Below are 19,837 nucleotides of genomic sequence, written 5' to 3' on the forward strand. Positions count from 1 at the left end.
TGTGCTAACGTTTCCCTTCCAGGACAAGCTCCTCCACATTCTTAGTGTCCTGAACTGATTTTCAGGGAAATGCAAAATGCTCAGAGCGGAGGAGAGCTAAGGCAAGGAGGTGACCAGCAGGGAAGAAGGGAGGGAGGAGCCATACCTAGTACCTTCTTGGGAATGGCTTCTTATCTTATTGGTTCCTGATAAGCTTATCTGCAGGATTTCCTCCTCTTTCCATATCACTCACAAGAGACTCCAGGGACTCTGAAGGGAGCAGCAGGTTAAAAATAATGCAACAGTGTATGGTAGTGGGGAGACCAAATGAAAACACTTTTTCATTTCCTTTGAGGGGGAGTTAGGAACAGCATAAGCTTTCCAAACAGTTAGAACCAGCGTAAGCTTTCCAAACAGTGGCTTGTAACGTACACAGGGCTACTATCTTTCATTTCAAATACTGTAGTGGGTAGAATGAGTAGATTTGAGTACAGCATCAGAACTCTCTGTAGGAGTGGTGTCTTAATGCCGGTAGTCTACTTAAGGGAAGTTGGCTCCTGGGAAGGTAAATCAATCTCTCTCTCTCTCTCTCTCTCTCTCTCTCTCTCTCTCTCTCTCTCCACCCTCCATCCCCCTTATTCCCATTCTCTCCAACCAGTGGAAAAAACTGAGATTTTCCCCCAGCTGTGATGCTTTGGATACATATGGACAACTTGGCTTCAAGCCATAGTTTTGGTTACACGCAAATTATAGCTAGGTAATGGAAAGGCTCTGGTGATCCAGTAAAAGTCTTTGCTAACATATTTTACTAATACTGCAGCCCTGAGACAATAACACCTATAATACCATACATTCCTGTCTTGTTATACAGATAGAAAGAAAATTAACTTCATTTAACTAGAGAAGGGGAATGAATTCTGACATACTTCTGAGACCAGGGAAGCCAATGTACTAAATTTTTTCCAGTTACCTAATTTTTTCTGCATCTCCATTGTTCATAAGTAAAAAGCCTTCTTGAACATAAATATTCCTTTCAGTGGTTATTCTGAACATAGCTAGCTCATCCATAATGACTGGATTTAGGTACTAGTTTAACAAAAGAAGAGCCAAAAGAAAAAAAAGATGGACTCAAAGGAAAATGAGGAAAAGATTTTTCTAACTTCACCAGTGAATCTCTGGTTCACATGAGTAACAAAGAACCAATCTGTGGCATCCCTTTTAGGATTGAAGTGCAAGAATTAAATCTGGTGATCTTAGCCCAGTCTTAGTCATATTTGGATTTCACAGAAAGGTTGCTGGTATAAAAGGAGAGTGACTAAAACTCTACTTGAGACAGTGCTCACAAAACAATTCAGAAGGAATACCAGTACAGAAGCAATATATCTTCCTAAACAACTCATGGTTTTTGCTGCCCATTCACAATAATACCCTTCCCCTCCCAGATGGACATCATTCCTTTGTCTCATTTCTTTCTTCTGTGATCTCTGTGACCACATGCCTCTGAAGAACATAGTTATGAACATTTGAGGACTTACATTGTCCAGGCTATCTGAGCAATCTGAAGCAACTTGAAGAAAACATCCCAAAGATATAAGGTCTGAACATTTTATTAGGTCTAACAGATTGCCAGATGATAACAAAGCACCATGGAGCCGGGAAGAAAGAATAAAGCAGAAAAATACACAATTTTCAATAAACCAAAAGAAAAAGGCCTGATAAGGGCTAAATATGCTCCAGACATAGACGTAGCTGCCACAGGGACATCCGGGGACAAACGCCCTGGGTGCACCTGTGGGAGTCACATGGGGGGCGGAAAAATCACCCCCCACTCTGTGGCAAGATAAACAGAGCGATAAACTGTGGCAAGATAAACAGCGAAATTTTGAAGATATGGACAACATATGTGGACTGGATGAAAGAAGCTGGAGTCAATGAGGAGATATGGGAGAAGAGATTACAAAGAACGAACTTACTGCTGTTTGTTCGATAAAATTATGAAGAAATACGGGGGGAGGGGGGAAAAGGGGGAAATGTATTGTTTGAAAACGAATGAAGAAGAGTATTAATATAAAATGGAATATTCAAATGATACAATAATTTTTTTAAAAAAATATTTCATTTTGGCTGTTTCCAGATATTCATAACCTGTTTGACCTCACCTTCTCTGCTCTTATCTCAGTTGGAAGTGGTTTTCATGCAAAACAGGTGAGATCAATTTAGTGATTTCAGCATATAGATTTGCACTAATATTGCTGAGTTTAGGAGAATTGTTCTCCAGCTTTACACAAGTGAGGACAGAGGTGTAGCTGGCCCAAACTACGCCCGGGGTGAACTCTGTGTTTTCCAACCCCTGACCCCCACCCTTCCCCCAGTGTCCACGCAGCACCCCCTTCCCCCCACTTACCTAAGTTCAGCCTGAAAAAGTTCAGCCTAAAAAACTGGCCCATTCCATTCAGGCTGCAAAAAGCGCCCTGGTGCTCACAAGGTCTCCTGGGTAGTGTAGTTCCCACCTGGGTGCTTTTTGCTACCGGAACTGAATGGGCCGGTTTCAAGGGAAGTAAACTAAGGTCTTTGGGGATTGGGCGGTATACCAAATCCTATTATTATTATTATTATTATTATTATTATTATTATTATTATTATTATTATTATTATTATTATTATTATTATTATTATTATTATTAAGAAGTAGTAGTAGTAGTAGTAGTAGTAGTAGTGTGCGTGGGGGGGGGCAGGGCACCACGGCTGGAAGGGGGAGCGGTCAGGGGGCAAAACTAGAACTAGAATTGTTCTAGTTTACAACCATGTCCTTCCCCTTTCTAACTATCACAAACTTCCTTGCCCCTGCAGCACAGACTGGAAAGTCACTGTCCTAACTATACAAGGATGGTGCTATAGATCTCCATGACCTTGCATGTCTCCGCAAAGATTAATTGTTGTGTCATAGAAGGAAAGAAGAATGCACTGCAAGTGACAGATATCAAATGGACCATAACATTCTCTACATGGAACTCTACATGGAAAAAAAAGGTATGTGTTCAATTTATCTTCAGCGTTTTCCACCTCACCCCAAGACATATTAGCCCTAGATCTACTTATCAAGTCACAGCCCATCTCCCTGAGATTTGTTCCATGCCAATGAATTGTCCACACCATTGTAGCGATAATCCTGTCCTCTAACAGATAACTGTCTGGTTTTTATCCTGCCTACCCTATACGACTTTCATGCCAGCATAAATAGGATTTCCTTCCCCATTTTATCCTCTGAAATATTTGATGATGGAAGTGACTGTCCAAGGTTACCCGGGGAGCACTAGACATGATTCAGGCACAGCCATGAACAGATCTGTGCCCATTTTTTTTAAAAAAAACTGTAGATTGCAGTTATATGAACCTGATTCAATCTAGAGTTGCAGCAAAATGAGATTTAACTCTTTCCTCGATACCATTTTCACAGTGTGAATCACACATACACGGCTGTTATTTGATTTATAGTAATGTGGGGGGGGGGGGGGGTGCAGTTGTCACACAAGTATCTACAGTTTTCCCAAGGAAAATACCAGTCAAGAGGGCTGCAAATATCTGATACACTTCTGATACAATGCAGCAGGTTCTCCCCCACAAACCCCTTCCTATCTATCGCCCCAACTTGTTTGTTTTCCACTTACCCTGGAAGGAGAGCTTCAAGCGAGGATTATTGCCAGCGACCGTGACTCCGTTCCCAGCCAGCGATAGCAGCAGCAGCACCTGGATCATAGCAGCTGCTGCCTCTTCTCCTCTACAAGTGCTGGACTCTGAACCTTGGGTGGCTGAACGGCAGAGAGGCAAGAGTGAGACAGTCTTAAAGATCAGGTTACAGCAACCCTTTGCATGATAAATGGGAGGGGAAAGGAGAAGGCATGGTGGTGGTGGGGGGGGACTCAGCTTGCTTAAGAAGGGGGGGAGAAAAGACCTTAGACAAATATTGATCTCCACCATGCTGCTCTTCCATCCCGTTTTCTGCTTCTTGTTACAACTCAGACAAAACAAATGACTTGACTTGGTCTTCTCAAATCTGCTGCAGGTGGGGTGGTCAGGTAGAGAAGCAAGGGATCCAGAAACAAACATTCCCACATTCTCCCTCAGGTCCCTTACTTTTCAAAGACTTCCATGGAATTCTACATCACTCTGCAGATGCTGCAGCAAGTTTTTTTTACTTTTATCTGGCAAGTCAATGCTGTCCCCAGCCCAAAATTTCCATCACATCAACATGCCTCTTCCAGGTAAAGCTTCTAATGCCACGTCTGCACTTCAGCACCACTGATAACAGAGGAGCACAAAGAATTACCATGGAGGAAGGTCATGTTTCAGTTGCAACCCAATTGGTTCTGCATGGATGCTACAACTGCATGAGTCCTCAGAGCTGGGATGGGATGTATGCCGTGGGACTGGGGGCTAGTCACTTGTTTGGAGGCATTGCTTATTACTTTGGGTCTCAGCAATGGTGTCCTTTTTGATTAGCACTAGCAGTGGACCATGAGGCAATTTGGCTATTTTCACTCTACCAAGTGATCAGATGAGCACACATTATCTTTGTCTATTGAATGGTAGAAATATGTCCATTATCTTACTGTTCTATTATAACACAGATAAGCAGCACAAAGAAATGATCTCTAGCTAGTCACTTGGGAACATGATGTTTTTATTTATTTTAGCTCCAACCCCGTTTGCCTGGAATTTTTACATCTGGGACCTATTTTTGTATGTAGAATCTATAGACTTGGTGATAACAGACACCCATGTTGGATAGGAAGGAACTTAGTAACTCTTACTGAAATATGAGCCAGGAAGCCATTGTAGATCCCAAATAGCAGTGGGTGGCAACAAAGCATGAATGGCAAAGAGATATTTCAGCCAACATTTTCAAAACATGGTGGGAAAGTGTTGGGATAAAACTGAAGGGGAGATGTGCTACCAATGTAATAAAGAACCATGCTGTTCAGGGGAATGTGTGATTCAGATAAGATGAAGCCAAGATTTTTCGTAATGAACTTTAGCTCTCATCTCTCTGCTAGCTTAAGACACCCAGAGATACAAATGAGATTCTGTCCACTGAGGATATCCAGATACGAATCAGTTTTTACAAGAACTTTGTGCGTGTTTAAGAATGTTTGAGAAACTGAACTTGCTGCCTGCTGTAATCTTTGTAGCAGTGTAAATTAAGCAGCTGAATAGCGCAGTCCTAAACAGAGTTGTACCCTTGGCTGGGAAGGACGTGATTCTGTTTAGGATTACCAGGCAAGCCACCAGAAGTATTTCTTGCCCACAAGAGCTGGCATTGGAATGGACATGGAGGTAATCAATCAAAAACCTTGACAATCGTTATAAAACCAAACACAACTATAAATGTCTTTTCAGAAGAGATAGTCCAGAGTAGTCAAGGTAATAACTCTATATTTACAGTAATAAATAAAGTTTAAAAACCCAACCCAACAAATATCTAGATAAAGTAGGAGTGATCAAGGTACCTCCAAACCTAAAATGTACAAGGATTTCCTAGTAAATGATGTCTATCCTCCCACTCTACTCCAACTGCTTCTACGGCCTGATCATCCCCACATTTTCACTTGCCTTTGTCATGACTTTTCTCTTCCAAAATTCTTTCCCCTGGCCCTCACCAGACCATGCTACCTTCCCAGATCCAGATCCCTGGAAGCACCCTACCTGAATTCCCACAGAAATCTGGTGCCAGTGTCCTTTTCCTGTCTCCTAAACTCAAGCAGCACCAGCCCAAATCAACAGGGTTCCCCTTAGTGTGCATTGAAAGCCTTTACTGAAGAGGGGCTGCATCATTTACATCTCCAAGAAGACAAACTTCACTGACTCAGGAACTGCACATAAGGGCCAGTATACATGTGAGGGTTCCCAGATGGAAATCAGTCAACGGTGTATCTATGGAAAATGGCACCCCCCCCCCCTCCAGCTCCCCTGGGTTAGGGTTTGCAGCAGGGCTAGTCAAAATGTTGCAGTCTCCATGACCTCATATGAGGTTCCTGGTATTGGCATGGAGCCTCTATATGATGTGGGGAATCCGTTGTGGTAAGTGTGGGGAAGCCATTGTGTGGAGAAGCCACTTCTGTTATGCCCCCATAGGTGACTTACAGCAGCTATGTCACGTGTAAGTCATCTATGGGGGCATAACAGCAGTTCCTCCGTATTGTTCTGGCGGCCAGTACAGTCCTCCAGCCTTGACACCTCTGGCATGCCTGGTGCTCTTATTCAAAATTGTTCTCTCCAGATTAGCCCCATTCCTTTCTTACAATGCCATGCCCTAGGGTGCAACAGAGAGAATCAGTTGCAGGCCCAAGAAAAATCCTAATGAAGTATGAGGTTAGTCTAGATCCAAAAGAGGAACACACCGTTTCAGAATTAGTTTGCTCGGTGATGAAAACTGCCTGCATTTCTATCTATTTGCTTCTCGCTTCCAGTACTATCAGCAGAGAACTCCGACAGTCCATAAGGCTTTCATTTCCTCTTTATCAGATATCCAACATCAGTGCACAGCCCAACTTAAAATACAGTTCAATTTGCCAGCAGCCAGATTAAACCTTGGCAGCCTCCTCAGCTTTGCACATCAACAGACTGCCATAAAGGAACTTCACAGAGGTGTCTGGAGGGGGTTATCCCACAGTACTGCTGTGGTTTACTCCTGTGCAGTCTGCATTAACTGAGTTGTCTATTTGACCAGTTGTCTATTCAAAAGGACGCATTAAACCAGCAGGGACTACAGAGGTTAAGCCTCTGCAGCAGAGCTCTGATATGTCAGAGCTGCAGATTGCCCAGAAGGGATATAGGGGTAGGGCAGAAGAATGTTTTCAAAAATACATGCTGAATAGCTAATATAAATGCCTGGAATAAATGTGAGGAATATGTGCAAGTATAATTTGTGGCTTGGATTCTGCTGAAAAATTCTTCTGCCAGTCGAGCCCATCTTCTCGACCTCCCCCCTGCTCCTGCAGCCTGAAAATGCTCCCCACCAACTCCTGGAGGAAAAACATGAGCGGAACCTTGGCAAACATCTCCTAAACACACACACACGAAAATGATTGGGGGACTTCTTTCTCTTCTTTTCCTTGCTGGTCTTTTCTCCTCCTCATTTCTTGTTTCTATAGTTTTAACAAAATTTTAACTTCAAAGACTTCATGTAAAGTAACAAAACTGAATCTTTCTTGTTTATGTATATCTTGATTTTTTAATAAAAATTATTTTTTAAAAGAAAGAAAATGATCGGTGGAATCCAGCATTGTATCTAGAGGACTTTCATTTTTTTTAATGTTGTCCAACTATAATGTTTATGGGGGTGGGGGTGAACTGCCACAGTGCTGGTTGATATACAACAGCCACAGGAAACTTAAATCCTGCTCCCACAGTTATTACCCTTTTACTGTGCAATTATGGGCCAAACATGCACGATCAGATCTCCATATGTGTACTGTAGCTGTACAAAGTAGGTAGGGTCACTTTGGATCAGGGTTGTGGCACTCCCCCCCCCCCCACACACACACTATTTCCCTCCAGACTGCTGTAAGCTCCAGGTGGGAAGGATACTCATATTCTGCCTATCCTTTTCCTTCCCAGGGCTTCAACCAGATGGGAGGGCAGTTCCAATCAGCGAAAGGGAGCAGAGGGGAGAGAAAGAGTTAAGTCACCCATCTTCATTTCCATGGAGCCAATTCATATTGGTTGTTTTTGGCAAATAAAATATACACCTGGGGATCCATTGAAGGATTCCCAGCATTATATGAGATTAGGTCCTAAAGAAATGAGAAATCTCCTGTTTATACACTCATACAATCAGATACAAAATACTTGCTCAAGCGAAAAAGTCTGACAATACCAAGTCCCAGCCCAATTTGGATAAAGTTTATTTATTTATTAAAACATCTTTACCCTACCTTTCTTCGCAATTAAACAATAGTTGAAAAAATTCCCAATTAAAACCAAAATAAAATAACAAACCCCATATCTTTCCATTAAAGCCCTTCAGGGGAGGGCAGGATATAAATTAAATGTGAAATGAAAATGAAATGAAATATCTCTCCTTCCTCCTCTTGAAAGAAGCCTGCCACTTAAACCCCATCAAAAGTCCTGATGAGCAAGCAAGCCTCGTAGAGTCTCCTGAAGATGTCATGGAGGGGGCCCCCCTCACCTCCTCAGGGAGGCAATTCCACAGAGCAGAGGCTATGTCAGAAATGGCCTATGCTCTGTCCATGCCAGCCAGGTTACCCTAGTTGGTGGCATAGCCAACAAAGGACTTCTTGAAAACTATAGTTGGTGCACAGAGACTTATGGAAGGAGACAGTCCTTCAGATATGTGGGTCTTAGGTCTTCAAGGGCTAACTGAACATGGAAACAGACTGTTAGCCTATATTGTTTTTCAAAATTGAAAACCTATGCTCTCTGTAGCTGGTCCCTGAAAACAGTCTCACTGCTACATTCTGGACCAATTGTAGTTTCCAGATGGTCTTCAAGAGCAGCCTCACCCAAGAATGCATTGCAGTAATCCAACCATGAGGCTACAGAAGCTTGGATAAGCATGAATCTAGGTAACAAGAGGATTGGTGAACCAGATGCAGTTGATCTGAGCCAATTTACAAAGAGCAAGGCAGGATCCATGAGCACCCACAAGCTCTTAATCTACTTTGAACATGCCAACTCCATTCCATCTAGGACAAGCAGATTCAATGGCTCTAGAATATCAGCCTTCCCAACCAGAATTACCTCTGTCTTGTCTGTTGTTTCTGCCTTAGCCACCTGACCATGGCCATAAAGCCCTGGTTCAAAACCAAGACGGACACATTTGAAGGATAAAGAAAGTTCCAGGAGGAAAATGTGCAGAGCAGCAAGTCCTTCCTAATATTAAAGTGTTTATTATAAACTAAGCCCCATGCAAAAAATTAATTGTATATTCCCAAGCAAAGTTTATATTGCAGTCTAAATATTGACATGACAGAAGCAGGATTGGAGAACAGAAACAGGACAGGAGAATTGCAGATTATGCATTACCAATAAAGCAATACATCTTTTTTTAAAAAAACAAATAACAAAAGCAGAAATCAGTCACAAGTCAACCAGGTTTTCCATTTGGATGTGCGTACAGAGGTAAAACTCAGAAGTGTTTGGGGAGGGAAGGCAAGGGGGAGGGTGAAGGTACGTGGCCTTCTGACTAGCAAAGCAGGGTTGCAGGGAGCAGGGAGCAGCGAAACAGAAATAACACTCAGTGAGGTGACCAAAAAAAGGCAAAGAAAGAAAGGCCATAAATTGGAAACCAGCACAGGATTTCATGAAAGTAGAGCAGCTGTCTGTGAAAGAGAAAAGGGAAGAGGAGGGAAGACCCTCTTTTCTCCCTCCTCCGATGACTCTTGAACTCAGAGACCCTCCTGTGTTCTCCTCAGAAATAATGGTAAATGAATCTTAACCAGGGAATAAGTTTCCACTGAAATTCTTTGCTGCCAAACCAGAGGAAAAAGAAAAGGAGGGGGCAGGGGAACTAATTCCAAGTTTAGGGAGAAGTGAATGTGAAGGTATAAGAAACAGCCATATATGGTGCCAGAACAATGGTTCATCCAGTCCAGTACCACAAGTTCTGACCAGCAACATGACCTGGACCTTGCTTTTTAGGAGCAGGGCAGGCTGTGAGGCCTTCACTGGATATGAAGTCTGAGTACTCATATATGCTAAGCATGTGCTTCACCACTGAACTTTTAACAGCGTATTTATTGTGACAGCTCTCTTAGTTTGACTTTGTTCCTCTGGCTGAACTATAAGCTTTCTGTGCCAGCCTCTGCAAAGCTTGCAGGTTTTCTGGGTGGATCGAAGAAAAACCAAGGGAGGCTGCATCTCTGGTTTCTTGCTAGCTCTGACAGCATCCAGTTATGACTCTGAAAGCAATGGCATTATCCTTCCTAGACATTTTCCCCTAGTTATTAACACAGCTGTGTTATTATTCTTTGTCCTTGGGCTTGTATGCATGATATGGGTGAGATGTATGAGCAAGGTCCAATCACCCCCTTCTCAGAACATCATCCCCCTCCCCCAGTCAACTGGGATTGCAATAGGCATCATCCATCTCATCATCCATGGACTCCACAATAGTACTACCCTACTGTGCCCAAACCATAAACAAAACTACCGTATCAAGCTTTCTTCTTCTGTGAAAAAGCAAGGCTCCCAGCCAAGCTTCCAGCCCTTTCCCATGTCTTCATTTACTTTAATCCTTTTAGCATTCTCCCTGAATGAATCTACCCCAATCTATTATTTTCTCACAGAAAGATGGCCATCTCAGAATCCATTTGTCTGCTGCAATTATTTCTCTGCATCTCTGGCAATTAGAGGATGTCAGCATCCTAAAGCAATTATGGAGATATCATGTAAGCCCTATGTAGAAAAAAAGGATTTTGCTCTATGGTTGGTGTGTCAATTAATGAATCTTGCCCAGACAGCAGGCGGGCATAGGGCTCCCTTTCTAGGGAGTCTGATATATGCTATATAGAATCAGGAAGAGGAGCAGAAGACCACCACTCCTGTAGTGGTTTGATTAAAGAAAAAATTAGTTAAGCTGCCTAGCATAGGCTCTGGCTGCAGTCCCTGAACATTGTAGGAAAATACTCTTGAATAATATGAAGACTCGAAGTAAGGTACAATTGTCCAGGCTGGATCTCTGAGAACTGAGATGGGCTCAGCCTTTCCTGTGCACAAGCATTCTTGGGTTTGTCCCAGCCAAAGCCAATTTTTATCAAACAGAAAATTCTTCCAGGCTCCAGCAGAGAAGAACTTTGTATTCTGACTGCTGAATGAGCCAGTCTTTCCTCTCAAGAGATGCTTAATTACAACGCATTTAAGTTATTGCATTACAGCACTTGGAAGAATGCAAAGAGGCCAGGCAGTGCTATCATCTTCTGCTGTTGGGCAAGGGGGTACCTTTCTCTGTTGTGTGGTGAGAAAGCCTAGACTGCAAAATGCATATGCTCTTGGACTGGAAAGGCCGTCAAATTCTTGCAAGGAAGAAGAGGCTATTGTTATCAATAGAGAGAACAAGCTAGGGAGGCACAACTTACTTTATTTCCAGATGACAACTTAGTGCCTGTTGAATGTTGAGAGAATTAACCTTGGTCTGGTAGAGCAAGCCCTTTTCGTAAACAGGATCACTTGCCACAGGTTGGTCAGGTCTTAACTCTTACAAGATCCTGAATGCACACTGCAAATTAGTAAGACCATGGAGATTCTTGCAAAATTTAAAGTCTTGAAAAGTTTAAAGTCAACCTCCCCTGTGCTGCCTTAAAGCACTAGCACAGGAAACTGGGATACACACACACCTTTTTCTTGTTCCCAGTGGGATTTCCATAGACTACAGAACTGCATCCCAACCAAAACCAACCTAAGCCTTTTGGTGCCACTGGATCATCTTCTCCAGATCAGAGTTCCACTTTCAAATTTCCATTAAGCAGTATGGAACTCCCAAATCCCAACTACCAGTCACTTTCCTTCACAACCTTCAAGCAGCCGTAAACTCTTCCCCACTTTCTGCTTGATGTTAGCATTGCAGTGAACTGGCGTCTGCTGGCTTATGCCAAGGATGCCATCTGTGGAACAGTATGGATCATCCAGCATCTCTTTCCCCCTGACCTGGGATAAAAGTGGGAGCAAGAGAGGAGGGCTAGGAATCAGCACCTCTGCACTGACAAGAATCCAGCTCCAGCTGAAGCGTGAATGGACTGATCCTAGGAAGAAAGGCCCCAAGCAGGCAAATTGCCTTCTCTTTGTTTTCTCTCAGTGGGAGGCATAAGATTAATGTGGCTACTGGGGCAGCAGAGCCCTGTGACCCCAGGACAAGCGCCAGTGCTGTTCTTTCCCAATTCCAAGGCAACTGTGTGAACACCTCAGAAGTAACAGGGTATAAACAGCCCTAATTATGAAAACCTTCCTCTACCACCCAGACACCCAAACACACATTTGTGATAGCTGCAACTTTAGATGCCTTTTTGCTGCAATTATGGGTAACTTTCATGTTTAGAGGCAACATGTACCTCTGAATATCAATCACTAAGCAGCAATGAGGGTGGGAGGTTTGTGCCCTGCTTATAGATCAGGAGGATGGTGGGTACAGGATGGTGGGTACAACCACAGGATGGTGGGTACAACCACAAAATGGTTGCCATAAAAGGTGGAGCCATACATACACCCAGAGGAAGCCCAAGTGCAGGTGGAAAGAGGGATAATTTTAAAAATGAACTGGAAAAGAGGAGTGAGAAGAGAGATTAAAACCAACACTGGTGGTAACTGCCACCAATGCAACAGGATTTTAATCTGCCCAGCCAATCAGATCTCCAGTGGCCTGTCAAAAGCTGTGCTAAGCAAGAGCACCACCTGGCTCCATCCCCTTTCTGAACACACTTGGTGGGCACTGGGCATTGTGTTGGCAGGTGCCATGGTGCCCACAGACACTATTCTGGAGTCCTCTGTTATTGGCCCTTTGTGAACATCTGGCTAGTTGCAGTGAGAAACAGGATACTGGACTAGATCTGATCTGATCCAGTAGGGGGGTTCTGAAGTTATTATGGCTCATCAGTCAGAACTGGAATGGCTGTTTTTATGCTCATACACATTTTTTTTTCAAATCAAAAATGAAACCTAATGTAGGTCCAACTGCCATGGGATGTAAGAAGTAGAAAAACAATTCTCAAGAATGCATTCATTACCTCTTGCTGTTAAATGTTCACCTAGGATTGTATTGTGCATCAATATTTTCCCACACTGAAGGCCAAAGTAGATGTGAGGAGAGGATCTATATTTATGTTTTATACCACCTTCCCTCCAAGAAGCTTAAGGTAGGATAAATGGTTCTGTCCTCCACCATTTCAGCCTCACAACAAAAGATTAGGCTGAGAGAGAATAACTGGTCCCAGGTTACCCAGTTAGCTTCATGACAGAATGGCAACATAAAAAAGAGTTCTCGGTACTAATTTGATACTCTAACTGCCATACCATGTTGATTCTTGATTTTTAAATCAATTTTTTTCCTAGGTTCCGCTCTTTTTTACCACAGACAGCTGATGGAGAGCTAAACTGTGCCCTCTTTCCCTCCTTATCTCACCACACTTTGTGGTATGGAGCATTTTTTCCTAGCCAGGCTCAGGAACAAGCCAGACTGAAGGAGCAGAGATGACAAAGCAACAGTCTGCAGTGAAGTACGGAATTGGATGGGGTAGAGTTTAGCTCCCCTCACTTGTGTATTCTGATTTCTGTAAAACAAACAAGACATCTTCCCATTCTATCTCTGTTTAACCTGTGAACAGGCAGAAATGTGACCAAATGCACACAGGACCCAGATTCCAATGATGTCTCATTTGGCCCTGAGTATGGGGCTGGGCAGAGTAAAAAAAATCCTGTTTGGCTGTGTCAGCGCCTTAGCCGTCACTTCTTCCTCTGAGACAGGTGCAATTATGGCCAGTACAAGTCTGTCCCCCACACATTATTTGGCTCCAACTGCTCCCTAACAATAGGGCAGACACTAAGTTTGGGAAGCCAAGATGTTATAGTGATATGAAATGTGGTGAAACCCTGGCCTATGATCTAGGCATTGTCTTGCCAGAGTTTCTAAACTGGGGCTGTAATAGGGGTCCCTTCCCTACTACATGATGCCTGTGATGTGACGAGGTACGGAAGGGTTTGAGAGAAAGCCCAATAATAGTCCTGAATTTTCCCCACTCTCTTTGATCCCCCCTATGCGGCATCCCAGGCGCGCGCCCGGGCGTCCCCACGACGGCGCCGTTCAGAAGAGCGCCAGGGATGCTGCACACTGAGGGGGCGCGACAGCGGCAGCGTCGGGGCGGCTGCGCTGTCACTGCCCCTGTCGTGGGGAGTGCCTGGGGACCCCGCGCTACTCTTCTCAAGTAGCGCAGGGTTTAAGGTAAGTGGGGAAAGGCCCATACACTGCCCACCACAGCTACTCCTTCCCACTTACAACCACAGTTGTGTTAAGGGGTATCTGATGTCTAGAGGTACTCCTTCCCACTTACAACCACAGTTGTGTTAAGGGGTATCTGATGTCTAGAGGTACTGCTCTCTAGAGGTACCCAAAAACGAACAGTAGTATCTTAAATTATTAGGAGCAGCCAAAACCATAGAAAGTAGAGAGAAAGCTTTTAAATAGTTGATCCCAATATTGCACTGCTGTTGTACCTGGGTTTTTTTCCTAGTGGATTCATGTTGCTACCATGGCAGTGGTTTCTGAGATCCATCATTGTATATTAAAGGATGGAACTGTGATGTATTCATACAAGCCTGGAGGGCAATGAGAAGATCCCACAGATTTCAATAACTGAGGTGTGTGTGTTAAATTTCCTATATTTGCCTGGGAGGTGGTATTTGAGTACATCTCCAACTTCAACAAGCATGCAGGCACAGTTGAAAAGCAGTAATGGGTTCCACTGCAAAAGGGCCACCACAGGAAAGTGAGGTATTGTCCCCAAATGTTAGGATGTCCACAAAAAGTTGTCAGTGTCCAAACCAAGAATCCTCCTCTGATAGATGCAGCCTCCTTGTATCTTTAGAAGTAACTTCGGCACTCAGGATCAACTTTTGGCTTTTGAGAAGAGATGCTATTTTTGGTTTCTGTTGCACCCTGTATAGTCTCAGAAAGAAGTTGCCAAGTCCACACAAATAGAAAAACTGAACCTATGGCCATTTTGAGGGCATGTGGCTGAAAAGCAACAGCATGAAATTATCTCAGCACTTTGCTAGCCAGTCTACTGGTAGGGAACAACCAGAAACCCCCCTTTCTTCTGTTCCATGCAAGCCACTTTGGATTTTATCCCTAAGACCCAAGAAACCAACATAAGTGAAGAAACACACCAGTGGGTATCACAGCATCCCCACTGCCACATCAAAGATTGCTAGCAACTTCATTTACATGGGTGAGAGGCATTGTATTGCAGCTCATGTCTTTATATTTGCTGAGCCTGCAAAGCTATAGTTATCCTTTTCTGTACCAAAAATAAGCCACACAATCATAGCCAGCACTTCTGCAAGAACTAGGTCATCCTCCAAGATGAGTTACATTATGATTTATTTATCTATACATGGTAGAAAGATTAGAGGTAGACCAACAAGCTGAACTTTGGTTTCAAACCGGGCACAATTCTGAAAAACTCACAGTTTTATACAATTGACTCATCTCTTGCTGAGCTGGTGAGAACTCCAGTGCTATGGCATTAGGCACAGTCTGACAGCTGCCTCCTTTTAAAGTAACCTATTCCAGATTCCACAACTTGTATGTCTTGAAATGCTACTTTTCACATCTTCCTTACCAATATGGGTCACATATCTTTTCTGTCTAACAGCTCAATAATATGCACACTGTTCCTTTAAGTAAAAGATTCAAAGCTGAAGGAGTGCTGGGGAATGAAGCCAGAGAAAAACGGAGCATACTTTCAGCCTGTAAAAGTTTATTTCTGTACATGGCCTGGGTAACAAGCAGAATAGAAGGCAATACTCTTTACCTGCTCAGCCTCCATCCTCTCTAGAGAGGAAGGGTAGCATGGCAAGTAAGTAAAAGATGTTTCCAGAGCAAATCTTGAAGTGGAACAAACTATGCAACAACACTGGCTCCGCTTCTGTTATACAATGTTCTGTATAATGAAAGAAACTCTGTGGACCAAAGAACTTGCCCATATTAGGCAGAAGGGCACGTGCTTCACTGGCATTTGCTGATGCAAAATGAAATCCTGATGCTGCAGACATGCTAAATCCAAGTTCAGTCTGATTAAATGAGATGAAATCAACCACAAAGGCATCTATTTAAATGCAAGGATTTAACCCTAAAAGGTAAAAAACGAACATACCAAGAAAGAAACCCCACCAGATACCCTGTGTGCCAGATGTAACCCAGCACTGAAATCCTCACATTTTCAGGTCCAGGAAATGATATTTCTTCTCAGCCACAATGTGTGCATGTGTCAGCCAACTGTGTTGCCTCGTCATACAGTTGCCTGGCCATTTCACAGTCAGAGATGCTCCCAACTCTCCTTCCAGAGGGGCTTCTTACTCTTCTTCCAAAGATTAGGGCAGTAGTTTAGACTGAAAAGTTACGGGTGTGTGTGTGTGTGCGTGCATCTTTGGACCTTTCATTGGTTGTCAGAGATTGAATATTAGACCCACTTCTCCCATGGAGGCTGCTTCAACCTGAGTAGATCAACTTTGTGTGTATCCAAACACAGACTGGCTTCTAACCTCAAATTTATATCTGCCTGGTATCTTACAGGATCACAGAGACAAACCAGGCAAGGGGTGTTGTTCCTTAGTGCCTGGCACTAAGCATGGAAATACTTGATACTACTTTCTGAAGATGTTCAGCTGTTACTAGAAAGTAGTTTCTTGCCAATCTGAGATAAACAATGTGTTTTGAAGACAGATAAAAGAGGTTCAAAGAGGCATCCCTTCCCTCAGTTTTCCCTCCTATTTCTTTCATCATACTATCTCTTCTGCAATGACAAATTAGTATTTCAGGCATGTGAAAGAATTCAAAACCCAGAAAACCCCATTAGCCACAGGCAGAAAAATGAGTGAATCTAGCGCAAGCAGTATTTTCACTTTCAAGTCACCTTAATCTCTGAAATGTACTATTGTTTGTCTTTCATCATATTCCTTGTCATCAATTACTTGACCACAGTATCTGTTATGGCATTTCATCCACACAATGATCAGTGTATACCACACAGGCACCAGAAATGGAGTCTCAGAGTTTCCCCACATCCACAGACCTCCTTACAAAAACCAGAGCATCTTCCAAAGCAGTTAGTACTTTCACTAGGTTGAATTCTATTGGCTGGGACTAGTCCAGCAAGGGACTTGAATGCAGCATGTTTGATTGTAGTTTTATTTTTAAGAAAATGTTTTTTCAGTTACTAGAAAGTTAGGGTGGGATGAGCTCCACATTTAAATATTTTTAAACTGTCATTTTGGCAGTGTGTATACATCAGTGGCTTAATAATTACATGCCCTAATCAAACAGGAAAGCTTTCTAGTGACCATAAGAGTTCATTTTGACCCAGAAACGATGCCCTTCTAAATCACACACACTCCTTTTCCAACCCTGTTCCATTCAGTGGTGCAGAAAATTAAAGGCAGAGCTGAGAAAAGGAAAGAAGCAGACTCTAAGTCTTCATCAGCCCCCCCACCCCATCCTAAAATTATATGTTCTCATCCAGCATGGAACTAACCTCTTTATATTTGGGCTGGCACAGTGGGAGAAATCCTGATTTGAGGAATATACTGCCATTCTGGCTCTTCTAACAAACTTCTATGAAGTGGGTGCCATTAGAACCACAGACTGGAGGCTGCTGTCTTGTGCTTCTCCATCCATTTCTTCCCCCAAGTGGCAGAAATTGATGACAGCTAAAGGGCTAGTGAGTCACCTGCAGGAGGAGACCTGCTCCCCCCCACCTGCCAAGCCTAGAAAATGTGGTGCATCCTCTCCTTTCCTTGGACTACTAGACCTCTGTGTCTTCTTAGCCTGCGGAAACACACAGTTCCAATTTTCACATTTCCTTTATTCAACACTAGAAACAACAGCCCTCCAAAACGCATTAAATGAATCAGTGAATGTGGATTTCTAGTCTCTTCTGTCTCAAGGCATTAATCCTTGTTCCCCTCCAGGTGCTCTTACAACCCAGGAGGAACCCTATTTTCCATTCCAGCTTCTTCACACCTGAAATGCCACCTTGAGAATACTTTGTTTGTGGGTGTGAATGTGTTTCCTTCTGATCTGGAGGTCCTTCAAGTTTTATGAATCTATAAAAGATCTTTTTCTTTTATAAAAGATATTTTCCCCGCACCCACAACATCCAATCTGAGGAAAAATTCTACCACTTGCACATTGTATTTGGTTAGCCTTCATCAACAGGTATTACCCAACTTTTATTTCTGTAAAACTGCCTATAATCATTCCACACAAACTCTCATCTGGGCACCAGGTATTCCTTGCAAAGTTGCCTCTCTGTTCTGAAAGGAAACAAGTGTCTCTTTTTCACTGCACATTTCCATCATCCCTCTATTCACCCAACCAAGGTGGATCAGAGCACCTGTTAAATTGTCATTTCCAATTTAAATTAGGCGCTGTGGGTTTGCTGCTTTGAAAGGATGATGAAAGCAAGCATCAGAACCAAAACTGATCCACTTCCATGAAGGGTGGGGGTGATTATTTTTTGACGTCCTAAATATTTCCAGGCCAGCAATACGTGGGGCCCCTGTCTGTCGCTCCTAAGCACCTCACCCCCACTCCGTGCAGTTTAGAGGCAGATCGTGTCATGTAGGGACACAACAAAGGATGGTCCCTCTTCAAGAGGCAGCTCGAACCCGCCTCCGGTGCTGAGACTGGCGTGACTCTTTCTCCTGCAAGTTGGCTGGCAACTGCTGTCCAGTCGGACGTCCCTACTAAACAGAAGGTGCGGAAGGAGCCGAAGCTCACCTGCTTCTCCAGCTCGGGCGATCCCTCTCTTTTCGCGCCTCTGTCCAAGGAGGACGCTGGTCGCCGGGTCTTTCGAGGACCGCCCCTCCGGCGTCCCGCTGCCACCGTCGACGGGCAAGCTTAAAGATCCTGCTCCGTTCCAGGCGCCAGATCCCCGCAGACGCGTGTCAGGTCCGCCGGGGCGCTGTCGCTGGGGGTGGGTGCTGCTGGCGACCTTCACCCTCCCTCTCTCCCTCCCGCGACCCTTCTTCCCTCGTGCGCTCTCCAGCCCGCGGCGCCGGCGACTCAACCCAAGGGGTGGTGGCTCCGAAGTGGCTCCCGGAGGCGTCAGGCGCTGCAGAGCCCCTGGGTGGGGCCGAGCGGGACGGGGGGGGGGGGGCGGAGGGCGATCCACGCCCAGAGCCAGCAGAGGGGAAAGGCAGGAGCGGAGCGCAGGGGAGGAAGAGGGATTCGCCGCTCCTGGCAAAGCCACGCGGCACGGACTTCGGATCGTCAGGCCACTGCTAGCCACGATCCAACTTTACGCATCCACGTAAGCAAAGCAAAGTGGAACAGACAGACACCCGTCCCCGTTTGCCATTATTTAGGTGCACACGAGACGCTAGTACTGGGCGGCCCAGGACTCTCGAAGCAGCAGAGGGATCTCCTCCCGGCTCTTCGCTGGCTGAGTCCTGGGGCCGGGAGTTGCCGCAGGCAGAGCGTGCGCCCTGCCGGGGTTTGGTCCCAGTGGGTGGGTGTGTAACATTAACCGGGGAATTAATCCTCGTAGTGACCTGACCTTGCAGAGGGAGCCCGGTTTACGTACACATACAGCCCACGCGGAAATCCCTACCCAAGGTCACGGCCACGCTGTGACGACCCCCAGAACCTTTCACAGGGGCTCCTGGTGATGTGGATGAGCTATTGCTTAATAGGTAGTCTGATGCCTCCGCCGACGGGGAAGCAGCCAGAGTACCTGAAGGGCTCTTCGGGGCTCGGGCTCCTTGGATTGGGGCAGATCCGAAAAACGCAAACAGTGAGCGAGCAAGAGATGGTGGCGAGCAGATGCGGTTCAACCGGTTTCTCACCGGTCCCCCCCGTCCTCCGGCCCGGCCCATCTCTCCTCTGCCGGCGAGGTGGGATGCACGCAGCCAAGCACTATCACTCCCAGAAGGGCCTCCTTTTGCTAAAGCACTGTGACCCCAGTATTTGCTGTTTCCATTGTCCATTCTTGGGCGTCCTTTGCGAGAGCAATGGGGGTGGAACAGGCGCCGGGCCCTTCTGACCTCGCACTCTGCTAACAGAGGCTCAGTCTTTGGCGCAGGGTTCTGGGAAAGTTCATGGATGCTGCCTCTGCAGCCAACGCTTACTGTA

The 19,837-nt window shown here is 44.7% G+C and overlaps 1 protein-coding gene across 1 annotated transcript in view; it reads right to left on the reverse strand.

The window, feature by feature from the left end:
* SEMA3B (semaphorin 3B) overlaps positions 1-18,781 on the reverse strand; it is a 42,111-nt gene extending 23,330 nt beyond the window's left edge. The window contains exons 1-2 of the mRNA XM_048489773.1: positions 18,485-18,781; positions 3,648-3,788 (exon numbers count right to left, since the gene is read on the reverse strand). Of these exons, the coding sequence (XP_048345730.1) occupies positions 3,648-3,735 (88 nt within the window). The 5' untranslated portion in view covers positions 3,736-3,788; positions 18,485-18,781. The remainder of the gene's footprint in view (positions 1-3,647; positions 3,789-18,484) is intronic.
* Positions 18,782-19,837: the final 1,056 nt, after the last annotated feature.

The sequence above is a fragment of the Sphaerodactylus townsendi genome, linkage group LG03 (assembly GCF_021028975.2).
Source record: "Sphaerodactylus townsendi isolate TG3544 linkage group LG03, MPM_Stown_v2.3, whole genome shotgun sequence".
NCBI lineage: Eukaryota > Metazoa > Chordata > Lepidosauria > Squamata > Sphaerodactylidae > Sphaerodactylus > Sphaerodactylus townsendi.